This window comes from Anopheles coluzzii, chromosome 2, assembly GCF_943734685.1.
Source record: "Anopheles coluzzii chromosome 2, AcolN3, whole genome shotgun sequence".
Lineage (NCBI taxonomy): Eukaryota > Metazoa > Arthropoda > Insecta > Diptera > Culicidae > Anopheles > Anopheles coluzzii.
Window position 1 is genome coordinate 94,603,849 of NC_064670.1, and position 16,750 is coordinate 94,620,598.

Genomic DNA, 16,750 nt, shown 5'->3' on the forward strand with positions numbered 1-16,750 from the left:
AAAATAGAGAAACAAGTAAGACAAACAAACAAAAAACATTTAATGTTTACCGGACGGGGTGCGTTTTGTTTGAAGTGAAACACACAAACATAAACTGAAAACAATGCAAAGAAAGCGAGGAATAAGAATGGATGAGAAAGCAAAAGAAGCTAAGTGGAAGAAAATTAAAATTATATATATACACACAAACTATACATATACCTAAACGTATATATATATAAAGAAAGCAGGAAAAAAAGCAAACAAAAAGTAACAATTGAGGACAAACCAAAAAACCAAAAAAGAGGAAAACCCAAAACTGTTGTACGTCACGTTATGTTTTTAATTTTATGATCCTAAATAAACGATTTTTTGATTGAAATAATAAACTGTGGCTGTGTGGTGAATGACTATTTTTATATAACTTTGGTATAATCAACGCTTAAAGAATCAACGTGTAAAGAAAAATGATAAAAAACGGAGAAGAAGAAGAAAAAGAGTAAAAAGAACAAAGAGAAAACCCAACGAAAATGGTGAAAAACATATTCTAAAAATGAAAAAGAAACAATTTGTGGAAAAAACAACTCAACAAACAAACGTAAGTAAATAAAGAAAGAAACGTACACCATTACTATAAAATATTTAACATCTTTTATTTAGATGCTTGAACATTAAAACCATCAACAATTAAAGTACAAAATGGCAAACAGTCGAAATAATGACTAATAACTAATATTACTTTTATCGACTTATGTACTACGATTTATTGTTCATTTAACTATTTAGTTTTCTTTTATAAAAAGTTAACATAAAAACATGAAACAACGTAACAAACTATTGAACAACATTAAAACACAACCATAAACAAGAAGCAATGAAATATGCACTTTATATTATCTAAATTCTAGCTAGCACTGCTTATCAAACGAGTAAAGATTCTTTCAGCACTCAAGCAATGGTGGCAATTCCGTTCGGCGGACCAGCTGCCTGTCCACCCGAAGCTTCCGCGTCCTTTGCTTTCCTTCGCCCCCGGCGGAACTGTTCCTCAATCTCCTGCAACGTGCGATTCTTCGTCTCGGGCAGGATCACGTACAGCAGCAGCGTCCCGAGCAGCGAAATGACACCATACACCAGGAACGTCCCATTGATGCCAACCGTCGCAAACAGCGTCGGGCCCGTTTTAATCACCGCAAAGAAGCACACGAAATTAAACGACGACGTCAGGCCCGACCCGAGCCCACGCATTGCGACGGGGAACACCTCGCCAGTCATGCACCAGGGCAGCGGGAACAGCCCAATGCCAACGAACACGATATAGCTGATGAGAAAGACGAGCGACAGCCAGGAGTAGTTGCGGTACAGCGGGATGCTCGTTTGGAAGTAGAGGAAGATGGACAGCCCGATAAGCGAGACGGTCGTGCCGGCACCGCTCGCCATTGCCAGCGGACGCCGACCGACGGAGCGTAACAGGATGCAGGCCACGAGCGACGTTACTACGCGCACCAGATCGACGATCAGCATTGCCAAATACTCGTTCAAGCTGTCGCTCCCGATCGTGGTCTTCATGAGAGCGATCGAGTAGAACGCCACAATGTTGACGCCCGAAAACTGCATCGTCGCGAAAAACACTAGCAGCGTGGCCAGTGGCATAAGAAACTCGCGCCTTCGATACGGCGAGCTACTTTCAGCGGACGAATCCACCTGCGCTGCATTGGCTTTCTTATCGTCGCTCTCCGTCCTTGCCACCATTGCATCAAACTCTTGCCGGCTGGCCGGATCGTAGCCTCGCAGCCAGCGGAACGATGACTCCGCCTCGGCCCGGGCGCCGCGTGCAAGCAACCAGGCGGGACTTTCCGGTGATACCAGCATCAGCAGATAGGCGACGATCATGAACAGCGAGCAGAGCAGGGCGGCCGTCTGCCACCGGAAGAAGGTGCCGAACAGGTGGGCCAACAGTATGCCGCCCGATACGGCGAACGTTACACCGGCCAGCAAGATGCCCCGGTAGCGTGGATCACTCGTTTCCGCAATGTACACCGAGGCCGGCGGTCCTACCAGCCCGCAGCTTAGCCCGGTGATGAACCGGCCGGCAAGGATCTGTGGATAGCTGCCAGCCATCGACAGCACACACCAACCGACGGCAAACGATACGTTTAGTATGAGGTGAGCGGATTTGCGGCCGCAGCGTTCCATCAGCAAGCCGCCCAGAATGCAGCCGACTGCCATCGGGAGTGGGGCCATCGAGGCGATCCACGATGCTTGATCCTCGCTGATGGACAGTTTGCTGCCCGGTTGCTGCAGCTGCGGGAGTAGAATGGCCGAGAAGCCGTTCGTCATGCCGGCCGCGGCACTGCTGATGATGGGACCGGAAGCTGCCAGCACCTGCAGAGAAAAGGGCAGTCAAGGTTGATTATTCAGCACAATTCAGCAAATAAAGTGCTGTGAAAAGTTTGTTTGGTTTCTTTAGAGTAGGTGTTACAGTTGATGTGTCACAAACGTAGCAGAAACACCATCTCTGGCCCGGTCTACAGCTCCAGTGAAATTGAATGTGATTTTTTGTGTTTTTTACTATATTTCAGTAAATATTAATCATAATATGGCTTATCGTACACCAAAAGAAAGGGAACTAAATTCTCCAACCATTCCGAAATAATGCAAAACTTTAACATGTATTGGTATAATAAATTAAATGCATTTTCTTGTGATTCCCCGCTTTATTCACGGTAATAAAAAAGATCTGTGGGGAATGACAAGGAAATGCATTTAATTTACAGGGTTTTCCTAGTCACTTTCAAACGTAAACATTGTTATTCACCGCGTGCAACATGTTAATCCACATCCATCGGATATTTCATTTCCATCATTATTATTTGTTAATTTCTTCAGCATGATTTTCAACACATCTCAGGCTGGATTGAGTTTAACAGTTCTTTGTTATGTCTTGAAAATATTGTGTTGAAACTAAAATTTCATTTTGAAACAAATAAACCCTTTGACAGCTGTTGAAAAACATCTTGGATTGCGGTGAATAATGTTGTGCACATTCGAAAGTGGCTTGGAAAACTCTTTATTACATATTTCAATATGTTTTACAGGCTAAATAGTTGAAGAATTGAATATACTTTCTTTTGGTGTACGATAAGCTATATTCTGATAATTATTAAATGATATATAGCTAAAAATTACAAAATTTCACGTTTTTTTCTCGCTAGGTCTAATTCGACCCTTAAATGCACTGTGGGCCATTACACTCACTAAATTGATACTACTCAACTTTCTCGCCGTTTCTAGGTAATACATTGAACAGTTCTCAAGCTCAACATATCATTTAAACGACATTTGATGGATATTTTTATTGCGTTGATTACAGTGTTTTTAATCATTCAAATGGATTAGTTCAATCACTTAGGAGAGTGTTGCAAATTGGTAGGATGATGTTGCAAGCAAGCTGTGAAAATTTGCAATCATATAGAGGAGTGTTGCAATCGACCAGGGGAATTTTGCAAGCGTACTGTGGAGCTGTGAGTCAGATCAGACTGTGAGTACCGCTGTAAGCACCCCAAAACATTTTCGGTAATTTTGTTTACTTATCATGTTTCATTATGACTTCGCGGCAACATTTATTTAGTGTATCATGTGTACAAAAGAATGCCACACAAAAACAACTCAACATTATGTTTTTTTTGGAAAACATTATCGGTATCAATTCGAAGGTTGCAAACTGTCACAGCATGCTTGTAACACTCCCTTCAGTGATTAAACTATTCTCTTATATGATTCGAAACGCAGTAAGTTTTGATAAAATTAAGCCTATGATACTTTGTCTGTTAAATTTGTACAAAAATACTATTGCCTACAATTTGTTCGTATTTTACAGTGAGGCCAAAGGGAAAGACATTTTTATAACTGATGGTAATGGTTTTTTCATAAATTCGAGTCGACTCTTAGTATAGTAAGGTTCACAGAACTCATATTAGCTAAGCGTATTTACTTTTGAACATTTTTGCTTAAATATCACAGAGAAAGTAAGATTCCATACTTGAAATTTATTTATTTTTTTCCTTTTTCCAAACTTAATCGATACTCAGAATTATTATCTATAGAATGGCATCAATTCCAGTCAGCCAGCTTTGGGGCCGGTCTGGTGGTACAGTCATCAACTCGTACGACGTAACAACATGCCCGTCATGGGTTCAAGTCCCGAATAGACCGTACCTCCATACGTAGGACTGACTATCCTGCTATGGTAACAATAAGTCACTGAAAGTCAAGCTCACTTTCGCTAATGGGTACAGGCAGGCCTTGACCGACAACGGTTGTTGTGCCAAAGAAGAAGAAGAAAAATGGCATCAAAATTGGGTTCTCAATTTAGCGTTAGGATAGCCCTAGATAGTTGCAAAAAACTGCAAAAATGTTAAGTGTTATTATCAACTTAGTAACCAACTTTATTTATACAATTCTTTCCGTCAATAACGTCAGAAAAATCTAATTAATTTATCCACAAAAGGTAATTTTTGCCAAACTACTGCTTGAGGCTAAATCTAAATATCCTTAAACATACAATTTTCAACACCCTTCAAAGCTCATTTCTTGCGATATGTGAATACACCTAACCTAACTATTACACAATCTCAACGCGATTCAGTTCAAGCTCCTCCACAACAGCTGCGCCACAATTGAGTATCCTAAACCATTCCTACCAACTGCGCCGAGCAGTTGTTGACTCATATCATACCATCCAAACAACTGCTGCTCATCTCACTGTCCATCTTTTTACGACTATTTTGCCGGCTCCGGTGCCCGGTCTGGCACCATAAATAACACTCTATTTGCACACACTCACCTGACGGGCCAGCGGAGAAAAGCGTTTAACAACATTGCTCTCGATGAAAGCGTCGTCCGTCGCCGGAGGCTTCTTGATAATCATGATGATGACTGGCGACTGGCCAAGCGCGCACGGCCCCAAGCCCCAAGCGAAGCGAAGACAATGAAGTGCCTAATTCTGGAGACAAAAGAAGGAACGAAAGGAAAGGTACACAAATGCCCCTAAGTAAGTGGCAAACAGGAGGTACATGAGTACATTAAAGTACCCCATAAGCGGCTGCTCATCACGTGGATTAGCTCGAGGGTGGGGTGGGGGATGAAATATAATGCCCAGAAATAATGTTTTGACCCACATTGATAAGGTTGTTGGCATGCTTTTTAAAAAAAAAAAAAAAGCACGGTGCGCTACTAACGGAGTCAATGCACTCGAATGCGCGTCAGCGATAAGACGACTCTGGGTCAAGAGGGACGGTGCAGTGTATGTGAGTGTGTGTGTGTGTGTGCGCGAGTGCGTGATTGCATTTAGATGACTGATCTGGAGAGGTCAATCATGTAGTGGACGAGTCAATCTAATCAAAATATATTATCATCAAATTAACTGTCGATTGAAAGGAATTGAAATTTAAGTCAAATTTAACGTTTTTTTCTGCAAACTATTTAAATATCACATGGAGTTATTTTAAAATAAATCTTATCATCTGCTTGGCATCAAATTCAACAAGACGGGGCCTGTCATGCACAAAAAATGTCATTGAGCACATAAATAAATGGCTCTTCTCTTTCCTTTCATTCCTAATAGCAACACATTTGGTTAACAAATGCTCGGTGCTTAGGAGCTCCAAAAAGCTTCTGCTCGTTGCGCCATTAAAACAAGTTACTATAATTAGAATGCACCACATGCCCAGCAAGCAAATGACACGCAAGACAACCCCGCTAAAGCTTTAAATGTCAAAACTGATTTGCCTAATATTCATTTCACGGACAGTATTTCCGGCATAATGCAATGGTTCGGGGGCAATCACGGCTGCTGCTGCTGCTGCTGCCACTTTCCACGAGTCGAACCATTAGTCAAACCACTTACGAAACCAGCCGCGGTACAGATAATTGGTACTGTGCATTAGCATGAATTTCGTTTAACAATTCAAATTTAAAGATATGAAAATCACTTTCAGCTAAGCGAGCCGTTTAGAACGATTTGATATGTTTTATTTCTTTTCGGAAACGTTCTACAGCGTCATCTGCATGGTAAAGCCCGCAGGTTCATAAATATATATACCTGTTAAGAGGTCGTTCAACACAATAGGTTTTTTGTATAAAATATATTTTTTTGTTAACCAATTTCTAAACTTTTTTTATATTTTTTTGCAATTAAAAAATTTGCTTTCTTTTTTAGCACTAAACTGTTAAATAAAGCTGGATTAAAGAGTTCACATGTTGGCAAAAAATATCACATAAATCTAACGAACCGTGCACCTATGCGCCAGTTGCAATAAATCCCCCAAATGTGTCTGCAATATCCCGCCTGAAGCACACGACAAGGCAACAACAACAACAACAACAACACACTCCAAAACAACAATAACCGCACAACCGCTGCTCTATCACGTAGCCCACAGACGATCTTCCATCATCGATCGAAAAGTCCGGTTCGTCGCCCAACGTAACATCGAAATCGTTGTCCCCTCGTCAAGAGTAAAAAAACGCACCCAAAATGAGGTCACGCGAAGAAGCCCGGTGCGCCGAAAACGAAAACTGAGCACCAAAAGCACACACACACACACACACATTTCGGGAACGAAACTAAAAGTTGCTTTCTCTCTTTCTCCTCTCCAAAACTGTTGTAAATGTCAAATCACTCGGGCCGCGTCAAACCGTGTCGTTACCAGGGCAACTCATATTTTGGATGATGCTTACCGGTAGCTTTTCCCCCAGAAAAAGGTAACTAGATTCTTCGCTCGTAAGTCTGGCTAGACGCTGATCCGCAACAACACCCCAACAACAGCACCGCTCGTTCACGCACAACCACCGTTGCGCATCAAAATCATGCGCGATTGCATGCGCGAACTCATGAAGGTTAATCGCCGAATCTTCACACACGACCACAGCTGCAGCTTAATTGTTTTAATGCTGTTTGCGATCTGGTGCTGACCGCCACTTCCTACCCGAGGTCACCCCGTTTTGCCCGCGCTGCCGGATGGCCGACCCAAACACATGAGCACACTCCGCACACACTCAACGCACCCACGACGGCTTGCCGCAAGAAACGCGCATCAGCATTCCGCAACCAAGCGCTCTTGAGGGCACCCCACCGTACTGTTTTTGTTGGCGTTATTACTATTATGTTACTGTTTACACCAACAATGGCGGATGTTTGTTAAGTAACGCGGCTGTGCGTCCACACTCCACAGTGTGGCCCACCTTCGGCGCAACGAGCGTCGATCCGCTTGTACACGCGCCCGCACTTGTGGTCACTGCTCAAGCACTGTACCGAAGCGCACTGTTTTATGCACACGTCGTTTTGCTCGTAAAATACTTGTTTAAAAAAAAAACTCCGTGTAAATCACGATGTTGATATTATTTCCGTTTTCACGTGATTTGCTATTGATTCTGCAGGCTTAATAAACTGCACCACAGCTCACTTGAATCACCACGGCGACAGTTGCGTACACCCAGTAAACGAGTATCGAACCACCACCGATCACCTTTCACGATCGCTCAACAATGAACTGACCATTCGCCGTGCGCCACCATCATATACCGTGAGCAAGGGAGCACGTTTCAGGCCGCGTTATCACTGCAACGCGCTCTCCGCGTAGCATAACAACCGCGTGCTGAGGGTTCGCGCTCTCCACACCAAATCTCCGCACGAAACGCACTCGGGAATGCTTTCTTAGCCTCTCGCATTGTTCGCATTGCGCTTTATGCTCTCTAGCTCGCGCGCTCTTCACGATCGTTTTCGTCGGTTTTATTTAAATGGGACTAAAAAGAGAGCCTAATTTTCGTGAGGAATCGGGAGTTGTTGTCAAACTTTTTATTGGAATTGTTAGACAATTTCACTGAAAATGCAATCGTTGCCAGCTGGTCGTGCATGAAAGTAAAAGGAGCTGCTTGAAGGCAGTTTGATTGATTACTTAATCTTTTTACTGAGTCACCGGATGCATACAAAGGGCGCGTGTGAAGCGACCTCGTTTGTGCCTTATAATTAACTTAATAGGATTGTTGATTTCTTGTATCAGTTGTGTGTATGTTTTTTTATCTAAAAAAGATTTGAATGTAATGCAATAACACTTTCAATCAAAAATTCAACACAATTTAATTCAAAAAATAATTGAGAGTACAATGTTTTAACTCCAACTTATAGACGACAGGTTGAGGTAAAATCTTTTCCGGTTTCTAAACCAGTACTCAGTAGCACGTTTTACGACCCCGATTGTACAAGCTGTGCTAATCAAAAGGACAAACTTTCATTATTGATTTACTAGTACTGGATTTGAATTAACCACACACGCTGCTGGACCATCAAGCGTCCCTTGGCCATGCTGCCTCCTTTCCTTTACACACAAAAAAGGAAGTGTTAATGCTTGGTAAATACATAAATAAATTCGGTTTCTTTTGCTTGCGCGCCCACATTGCTCAACCGGCATTCCCGGCGCGTGTAATCAGGAACCATTCGACGAATCGATGCATGCCCTCAGCTGGGCTGGTGGCTGGGGCTCGTATACAACGGCGTGACAACTGGCTTTCGCAAATCTTATTATTTATTCTTCAACAAACAGCACTCCCGCCTTCATAACGACAGATTTATTGCTAATCGATTTTACGCCGTTCCGGACCGAACTCGCATCGCATAACGATGATAGCAGTAACAATTAGCATCCCGGGTCTCGTATGCGAAGCTTGTGGGGTTTTATTTTTTGCACTTACACTTACACTTGTATGTTCATACAGTGAGGAACTGTGTGAGTTTATTTCTGAGCACTGTTGGTGTCGTTTGATTTTAAATTGATCTTGATAGATCTTCACATTTAGCTTTTAAACAATCTTCATCTTAATTTAAAGTTAGTTTTACACCAATACTTTTAGCAAACATTATTAAACTATAATTAATCATTTCATACGTTCTAATTCTATTTGGCGTAACGTTCCACGCGGACATGCCTACATGGCCTATACACTGGGCTTTCGAAACTTATTCACAGTACTAAGCAGCCGGATAGTTAGTCCTTGCAACGGTAGGATGGTCCAATCTGGACATGAACCAACGATGGGCATGTTATTAAGTCATATGAGCTTGCCAAATTCAATTTGTCGTATTCATGCATTCGTAGTTTTGTCCGTATCAACCGTTCTGCCCATAGTGGCAGACAACACGTGCAAACGGCAACATTTCAAACGTTCCAAATGAAACATTTCATACATAACATAACATTTTCCAAATGAAGCATATTTCATGAAATATTTCAAACGGTCAGTTTATTCAGTTGTATGCAATAAAGCTGCCCTCGAAGGATACACTGTGGCCTAAAATTATTCAAAATGATGATTTTTGTTTGTAGTTTTGGTATAATTTGATACAGAAAAATAATAAAAAGGAGAAGATAATAAAGAAGAAAATCTAACACTATTTTCCATAGTAATCATAAACAACTGAGTTTGTGTTAAGAAGAGTGAACAACAGCTGAATGACGTTTGATGGACTTTGATCCTTTTAGAAACAATATATTCAAGACAAAAAGGGGTAAAAATTACATAAAAAAGTGGTCCTTGCAATCCATTTGCTGTTCAAAATTAATTTCCTTTTGTTTTTTTTTATAATAAACCACCCTTTTCCAACTATTCCACCCTTGCCGTACACAGATTAGTGCACAATAATCAGTGCACTAATACCCCATGCAGGTGCCAGTCCTCCTCTACGTCACATAGATTAATAGGAAAATAGCATTAGCAAGCTGACCACTCCCAGCTTCTCCCAGTCATTCTTTCACTCCTCTCCTTTATTAAATCACACTACCACGGAAGTATTTCCTTACATTTTCACCTGTCGATGAAATACCAGGGTAAATCTAAACCGAACGAAACATCCAGCACTAAAAACACCCACCAACACAACCACCATCACCACCGCCAGTAGCGATTGCAGTAGAAAGTATGATTATTTTATTAAATCAATACCATTATGCGGTTATGTGTGCGGGGCTGGATCAGTGTATCGTGCCATGATTCGACCAACCACGCCGGACCTACCACGAACAACAACAAAACGCCCCGGAAAGAAACAAGGCTCGGCCCATTCTCGGGCGCAGGTTTTTTCCCCCCCTTCCCTTTGTCGCTGCTGATATGAGCAAACGTACCCTTTCTTTAGACCACACTGAGCATTGGTTAGCTTTTCTGGCAGCTTTCTAATTGCCAGTAATGTTGCCTAATGATGTACTCGATGGAAAGAGGCCGCGAGGAGGAGGCCAATGGTAAAAAACAGAACACATTCTATATCGAACGCAATTCGGTTTGGTTCGGGATAGTCAGCGACCGTACTGAGGGGTGAGAAAGAAATGGAAAAGGGCTTTACCCATGTGCGGTGAATGAAGTATCTATGACGTGACAGAAATTACTTCACTTATATTTCACACATAATTTACATAATTATGCTGTGCGTTCTGGTCGTGTTTATGGCAAGCGACGAGCACTCCATCAAGGACGATCGATCGATAAACAGTATGTAAGCAGTAGGAATAATGTAAAAAATAGTATGAAGTAGTTTCTATTTCCTTAACTCACAATCAAAGAGTTAGCCAACTTTATCTTTAAAAAAACATTTATAGTTGTTTTTTTTTATTTTCATTAAGTTGAAGGTCATTAATATGGTTTAGTTTACTATTTTTGTACTTACTTTGTACTTTTCAACACCATAGTATTATTTTGTTACCTTTATAAGAATCATATTGATTGATTGTTTCTTTCTTCAAATTCTAATTGGTTTTTCGTCTTATTTGAATTTTTTATTTTTTCCATCTCTATCCAGTCATGTACAACTTTGCTTAGTTATGAACCAAATTTCAAATAAAAAATATCAAATCTTATCATAACTTCAATCTTTACTGTACAACGACAACAAATCTTATCACCTTTGCTTTACAAAACTAGAACTAATCTCCCTCCCTTTCTACAACCCCATTTGTACAACCCCACCGACCGCACTGCCCACACAAACTAGGCTGTTACTTACCGCAAGTAGCACCCACCAGTCCCTCATTACGGGAGAAACAAGGTACTGTGGGGCCTATTGCCTATTGGGGTGGCCAACCAACGTTCCTGAATATAAAATGGCTAATGAACTTTGAATCGTTATTTCACGTGCAGTGGGCTGTACCGAGCAAAAACTCTGCCCACACCACGGCGGCGAGGCAAGGTCCTGCAAGGAGGCGGCCATTCCATCCACCTTGCTGCGGGGGCCAGTCACACTCTGATCGATAGCTGGCGTTTCCTTTTTTCTTCCTTCCTTCCTTTCTACACCATAATATGGCTAAACTACTACAGCAACGGCAACGACAACATATGCTAGCAAATCATTTGCCCTGGTCTGATGTTTTGGCGTATTTGGAACCGCTAGCCGAACCTCTTGCCCATCCCTCTGGTGAGTCTCGTAGCAACACACCACGCAAATCGCCATGAAATTACATTGCAGTAGAACCTGTGTATGTGTCTGTATGCGTATCCTTATCATCGGTACAGGGATACCGCCCGCGTGGGGTGGCAAATTACACGACTCACGCGTGGCAGCGTGATTCGGGCAACAAACAGGATGCCTTCCCATGGCGCCAATCGTGTTGAACGACCCGGGTCGTGATCTAGGCACACCAAACATTACGCTTTCGAGTATCTTCCATGTGTGTGTGTGTGTGGTTGTTAGTAAAGTGTTATGTAAAGTTTTCATCGACTGCACACGTCCACCAGCCCTTGTTTCTGCGTTTCTGATGTGTGGATTTTTCCAAAGGCTCAAATTAGTGGGCCCATATCTATCCTTCCACCCCACCCCTTCCCATTTTCCGCTTTGTCCGTGGCCAACACGAACGATCCAATTTAAAAGCAATCGGTGTATCGCATGCTGAAAAGCGTAATGGTCGCTCTGACCGCTTGATCGTGGGGCGGGTATGAGGCAGAATTTGAATTAAAAAAAGCCCCTACTGCTAGCTTAGAAGTGGCAGGATAGTTTATCAGAAAATTATGCTTACTGTTTGAGGTGCCTTTGGCTAGACCGGGCAGTAAAATAAACAGTGATAAAGATAACACGAAGATTGGACAAAGCATTTCACTGTCTAATCTCTTAGGCATCGTACGATTTCTTACTCAATTTGTATGCTGCACAAATCATAGTCATCTCAATAGTTTAAATCTGGTTATAATTACTTTGCAAATATAAACCAAACCAGGGGAGGGCGGTCTGGTGGTATAGTCGTTCACTCGTACGACTCAATAGCGTGCCCATCATGGGTTTAAGTCTAGAATGGACCGTCTCCCGTAGCAATGACTGGCTATCCGGTACTAAAAAGGCTTCGAAAGCCTGTAATTGCCGACATGGCCGCGTAGGACGTTACGCCAAACAGAAGATACAAATCCGAGAGACTTGAAAGAATAAAAAAATGTTGGACTCAACCACTGATAGCTATGGAACAAAGCATTGTAATGCCCCGTCCACAAGCATGATACTAATTCTGATGATGAACTTAATAATGTCCTTGTATGTAAATGTTCACAGTTCCAAATACCTGTTCCTGCTGATCTCGTTGTGACATTCGATACAAATTATGATCGTTATAATCAATCCTGTAAAGTAGTAATGCTCTCTAGCTTGCGACCAACGTCACTTGCCATATAAAGACGAATGGAAAGCTCTAAGGGCGTTTATAAGGGGCTTTCCTATCTCGTATTCAATTTGGCGCTAAAGAGGGTCATCCGAGACTCGACAGTGAAAATTTGGCGGGTATTTACTATTTAAGTCAACTAAGATCCTGCCTTACGCTGTTAATATTAAGATCATTCACCTGAGCCTCTCCTATGTAGTAGAGGAGGGCATTTTAGGTTCTTTTAAGTGAACGTGAGCGAACTGAGCCGTTCATTGCTGTGAACGTGATTTCGGTGCATTCGTTATTTTGCAAACAGCAATACCTTTAAAGTCTGTGAATCGGTACAATATTAGAACATCGGTAGAACTACAGAATAATATTTTGGTATGCCGATAATGACAATCTATTATTTGACCCTAGCAAACGATTCACACAAACTGTTTTACCATTTCTTCTTTTTTCCCTAAATTTGCGAATGTTGCAAGGTTTTTCAGTTCATTATTTCAAAATGATCATGAATATTTGCACTCATTTTCATTTTTTTGTAAATTTTGATGTAATAAATGAACCATAGCGTTCTTTTCTCGTGAATCGATTCATTCTTTTTTTCACGTGAACTGAATGAACCGTATGATTCTAGTTCATTTGGCACACCTCTACTATGTAGCTGAAGTATTCCAAAAGATCGAGCAGGCTAGACGCCAGACAATCTCAAATTGCAGATAAACGAGGCAGATCAAATCCCGACTTACGTATGGGTAACGTACGAATATGTTGGGTCACCTATCTCGGGTCAAAGGTCAGCAATAACAACAGTTTAGTTGTGCGCAAGGGTGTTGGCGGCCAACCGATCATTCTACAGCCTGAGAAAACAGTTCCCCTCAAAGGATATGATATCTTTATAGTATCGTTATACACATAAGCCATACTGTGACATAGACACCTGCGCAAGGATAGCCACGTTGCAGAGGAAGATGCTCAGAAAGACAATGGAGGTGTCGATACAACGACCTGCTACGAGTACCAGATGTACAGTGATCTTACTGTCGTGCTGCATATCAAGATTGTCAAACTCCGGTGATCTGGCTATATTATACGCACCGACAAACCAGCCTCACAAGGACAGTGGATAATGGTAACATCGCTCTGCATGAGCCATAACCACCAAAACCGAATCCATTGTACAATAATCACGCTTTACGTACCTGTCTAAACACACCCTATACAAAGCCATTATAAAAATGGCTATTATACCTTCCTAATCATAGTAATAAATACTGAATCAGGAATTACACATTTACAGCACTAAATATAGCAACACCTGTACTTATCGCAAACAATCGCCTACGGCCTACGGCCAAGCACTGGTACATAAACAATCATTAGCATCTCAAGCAATCAAAGGCTCTGTACATCGATGTAGCATAACAATTTGCGCCCCTTTTCTCAATACAAAACCACCAATAACAAGTTGACTGCTACAAAGGCCCTTCACACTGGGGTTCAAACACATTTCATTGCGTTCCTTGCCTTACAAAAACTCCTCCGAGCCCGAGTTCGTTCACATCTCGTTGACCGTTCCTTATCCTAGGCTTATGTACAGTGAGCCACTTTAAGCAAACGATCGCCCCTCTTTGGCGTAAGCGCGTTCCTCAACTTCCTTCCTTTGGCTACATAACGCTCGCTTTGGCGTTTAGGCTTCAAACGGAGGTCCTTACCGCTATTTCTAGAAAATGTAGCTCCTTTTCCAAAATGAAAGAAAAAATACACTTTACGTACTTTACCGCCTGCGTTCTCCCTTCTAAGGAATGTCTCGTTCGTGGGTCGTTCGTTCTATATGCTAATCCATCGTCTCGGGGTACAAAAAAGTCACAAAACGAAGGGGGGGGGGGGGGGAGAAGAATCCTGCCACAGAAACAAAAGCCAGTTGCCAACATGCCGTGATTGGGATTCATAAAATTTTTGGTCAACCAATGACCGGACGGCCTCCAGCTCCCTTTCCCCCAAAAACAAGACCGGAAGGTGAGGACGTACGTAAAAAAGCAGACCCAGCAGCACACATACACACACAAAAGGGCTCTTACCAGCTTTTGCGGTCTATGTGGTCTGTGTTAGCAACATAAATTCGCCATATTTATGCCCGCAAATAAATCACATCAGCCCCAACATTGCTTCAGTCTGTGGTTGTTTTTCGTTTAGTAAACGATAACATTGTCTTGTTCGAATGACGTTTTACATATATATATTTTTTGTTATAAAATGCTTTAATATTTTTTAAACAAAAAACTCAATTTAAAGACTTTCATTTGAATACTTCACCTTGATTTAGTTCCTCATAAATCACCACCTTTCGAATAATAGAAAATCAGTTCACCCAAAACCAATGAACACACTTTGGGTCAAACCTGAATTAATGGCCATTTTCATGAAACAGGCTTGCCACTGGGGCTCATTATTCAACGCCAGCGTGCGTTCTTTGGGGCGGTCCATGTTGGCTCCACACCACCCGTAAGCTTTACTGCGTTGGAAAAAGCGCACAAGCATTCGGACACGGACGGAAAAACTACCCACACAACCCAACACCTCGTGCCGTCATCGTTTTGATTAATTTGTTCGCTTACAGTCACGTCATGTCACAGTCAGTACTGTGCAGCGTCCTTCTGCCAACGATTCCTTCTGTGCTGGACAATTCTAGAAACTTGGTGGAGCGTGAGCGGGAACAGCACACCAAAAAACGGAACACTCCCTTCAACCATCACAAACGTTAGCTGTGAGTGCTTTCTTCTTGCTCCTCTATTCGCATAGTTTGACGCTTTTTTGATAGCTAGGATTTTTGTCTCTTTCATTCACTTTCTATCGTTTTCTTCCATCCCTGGCTCCCATGAAGCCCCCATCTCGATCGATTCTGCTGTTGAGTTGACCGGCAATAAAACAAACATTAAACCAAACACGAACGAATGGCTTCATTAATTCCGAATTTACATAACGAAGGAAAAAGCTCTCCGCTTCCCGCTCACTTTCCTCTTCCTACTCTTCCTAATGTTATGAAATTATTATAGGACCTCGATGACCTCTCTATGACGATTCAACTGTATTTTGCTCGAATGATTCGATGTGGATGTGAATTAAATCGAATCTTGTCAGAACAGTAAAAGCAGTCGATAGTTTACAGTAGCAAATTATGTTCAACGATTATGTTTGTTTATTTTTTAATTAATTTTAGAAAAATTCAACATTATTTATTAGAACAGAACTTCATCGTCAAACACGTTGCACTTCGGGAGTTCAAATTTTCCTATCGTCGTTCAAATGTCGATGCTGTTTGATCATAGCGCCCTCTGTTGGTTGGTAGCGCTACTATGCAGTCTTGCGTTCTCTTGAGCTGCTTGTATTTGTATCGTAAATCGATTTATGTGTACTTAATAACATTTAACCAATGTTAGTTTCAAATTATGTTATCAAAAGTTTTCAATTCATTTCTTGTATATTTTCATCATATATTTAACATTCCTCTACACCAGCGATGTCAAACTCATTTGACCAAAATGCTACTGAAAATAGTAGCACGGGCTGCAGCCTAGTTTTTATATGATGTTATATGATACAATCAGATCATTGGCAGTTCTTTTTATTTCATATTGGGAAAACAGTTACGCTGCAATAGAAATGTAAAACTATTAAAGCCTTTGGATACTGTTTACACAAATAGTAAAAGCCGAATTGCATATAATACCAACATTTCATGAAGTCTTCAAACAAGAAATGAATAATATGAACAAAGAAAAAATAACTAAAATTATGCCATTGTTTATCAATTTTTTTTTATTTTATAAAGAGGATTCAACCAATGGTGTAGACCAGGGGTCTCCAAACTACGGCCCGCGGGCCGCATGCGGCCCTCAAGTGCTTAAAATGCGGCCCCGATGACTTTGCCAGATTTAGAATAAATATTAGGTTATTTTGACTTTTTCAAAAGAAATTGTATTTTTTTTACATTTCTTAGACAAAAATCAAGCTTTAGTAACACGAATCTGTTCAAGTATCGTTAGTATTTTGTTATAAAAATGAGATTTAAACGTTCACTCATCAATTATAGGTAACATCAA

General features: G+C 41.5%; 1 protein-coding gene across 1 annotated transcript; it reads right to left on the reverse strand.

The window, feature by feature from the left end:
- Positions 1–613: 613 nt before the first annotated feature.
- On the reverse strand, positions 614–7,638 carry LOC120951054 (facilitated trehalose transporter Tret1-like). The gene is made up of 3 exons (XM_040369560.2): positions 6,718–7,638; positions 4,823–4,981; positions 614–2,361 (listed from the first exon to the last, which is right to left on the reverse strand). Exons 2-3 carry the CDS (start codon positions 4,904–4,906, stop codon positions 928–930), a joined length of 1,518 nt encoding a protein of 505 aa, XP_040225494.2. The 5' UTR covers positions 4,907–4,981; positions 6,718–7,638; the 3' UTR covers positions 614–927.
- Positions 7,639–16,750: the final 9,112 nt, after the last annotated feature.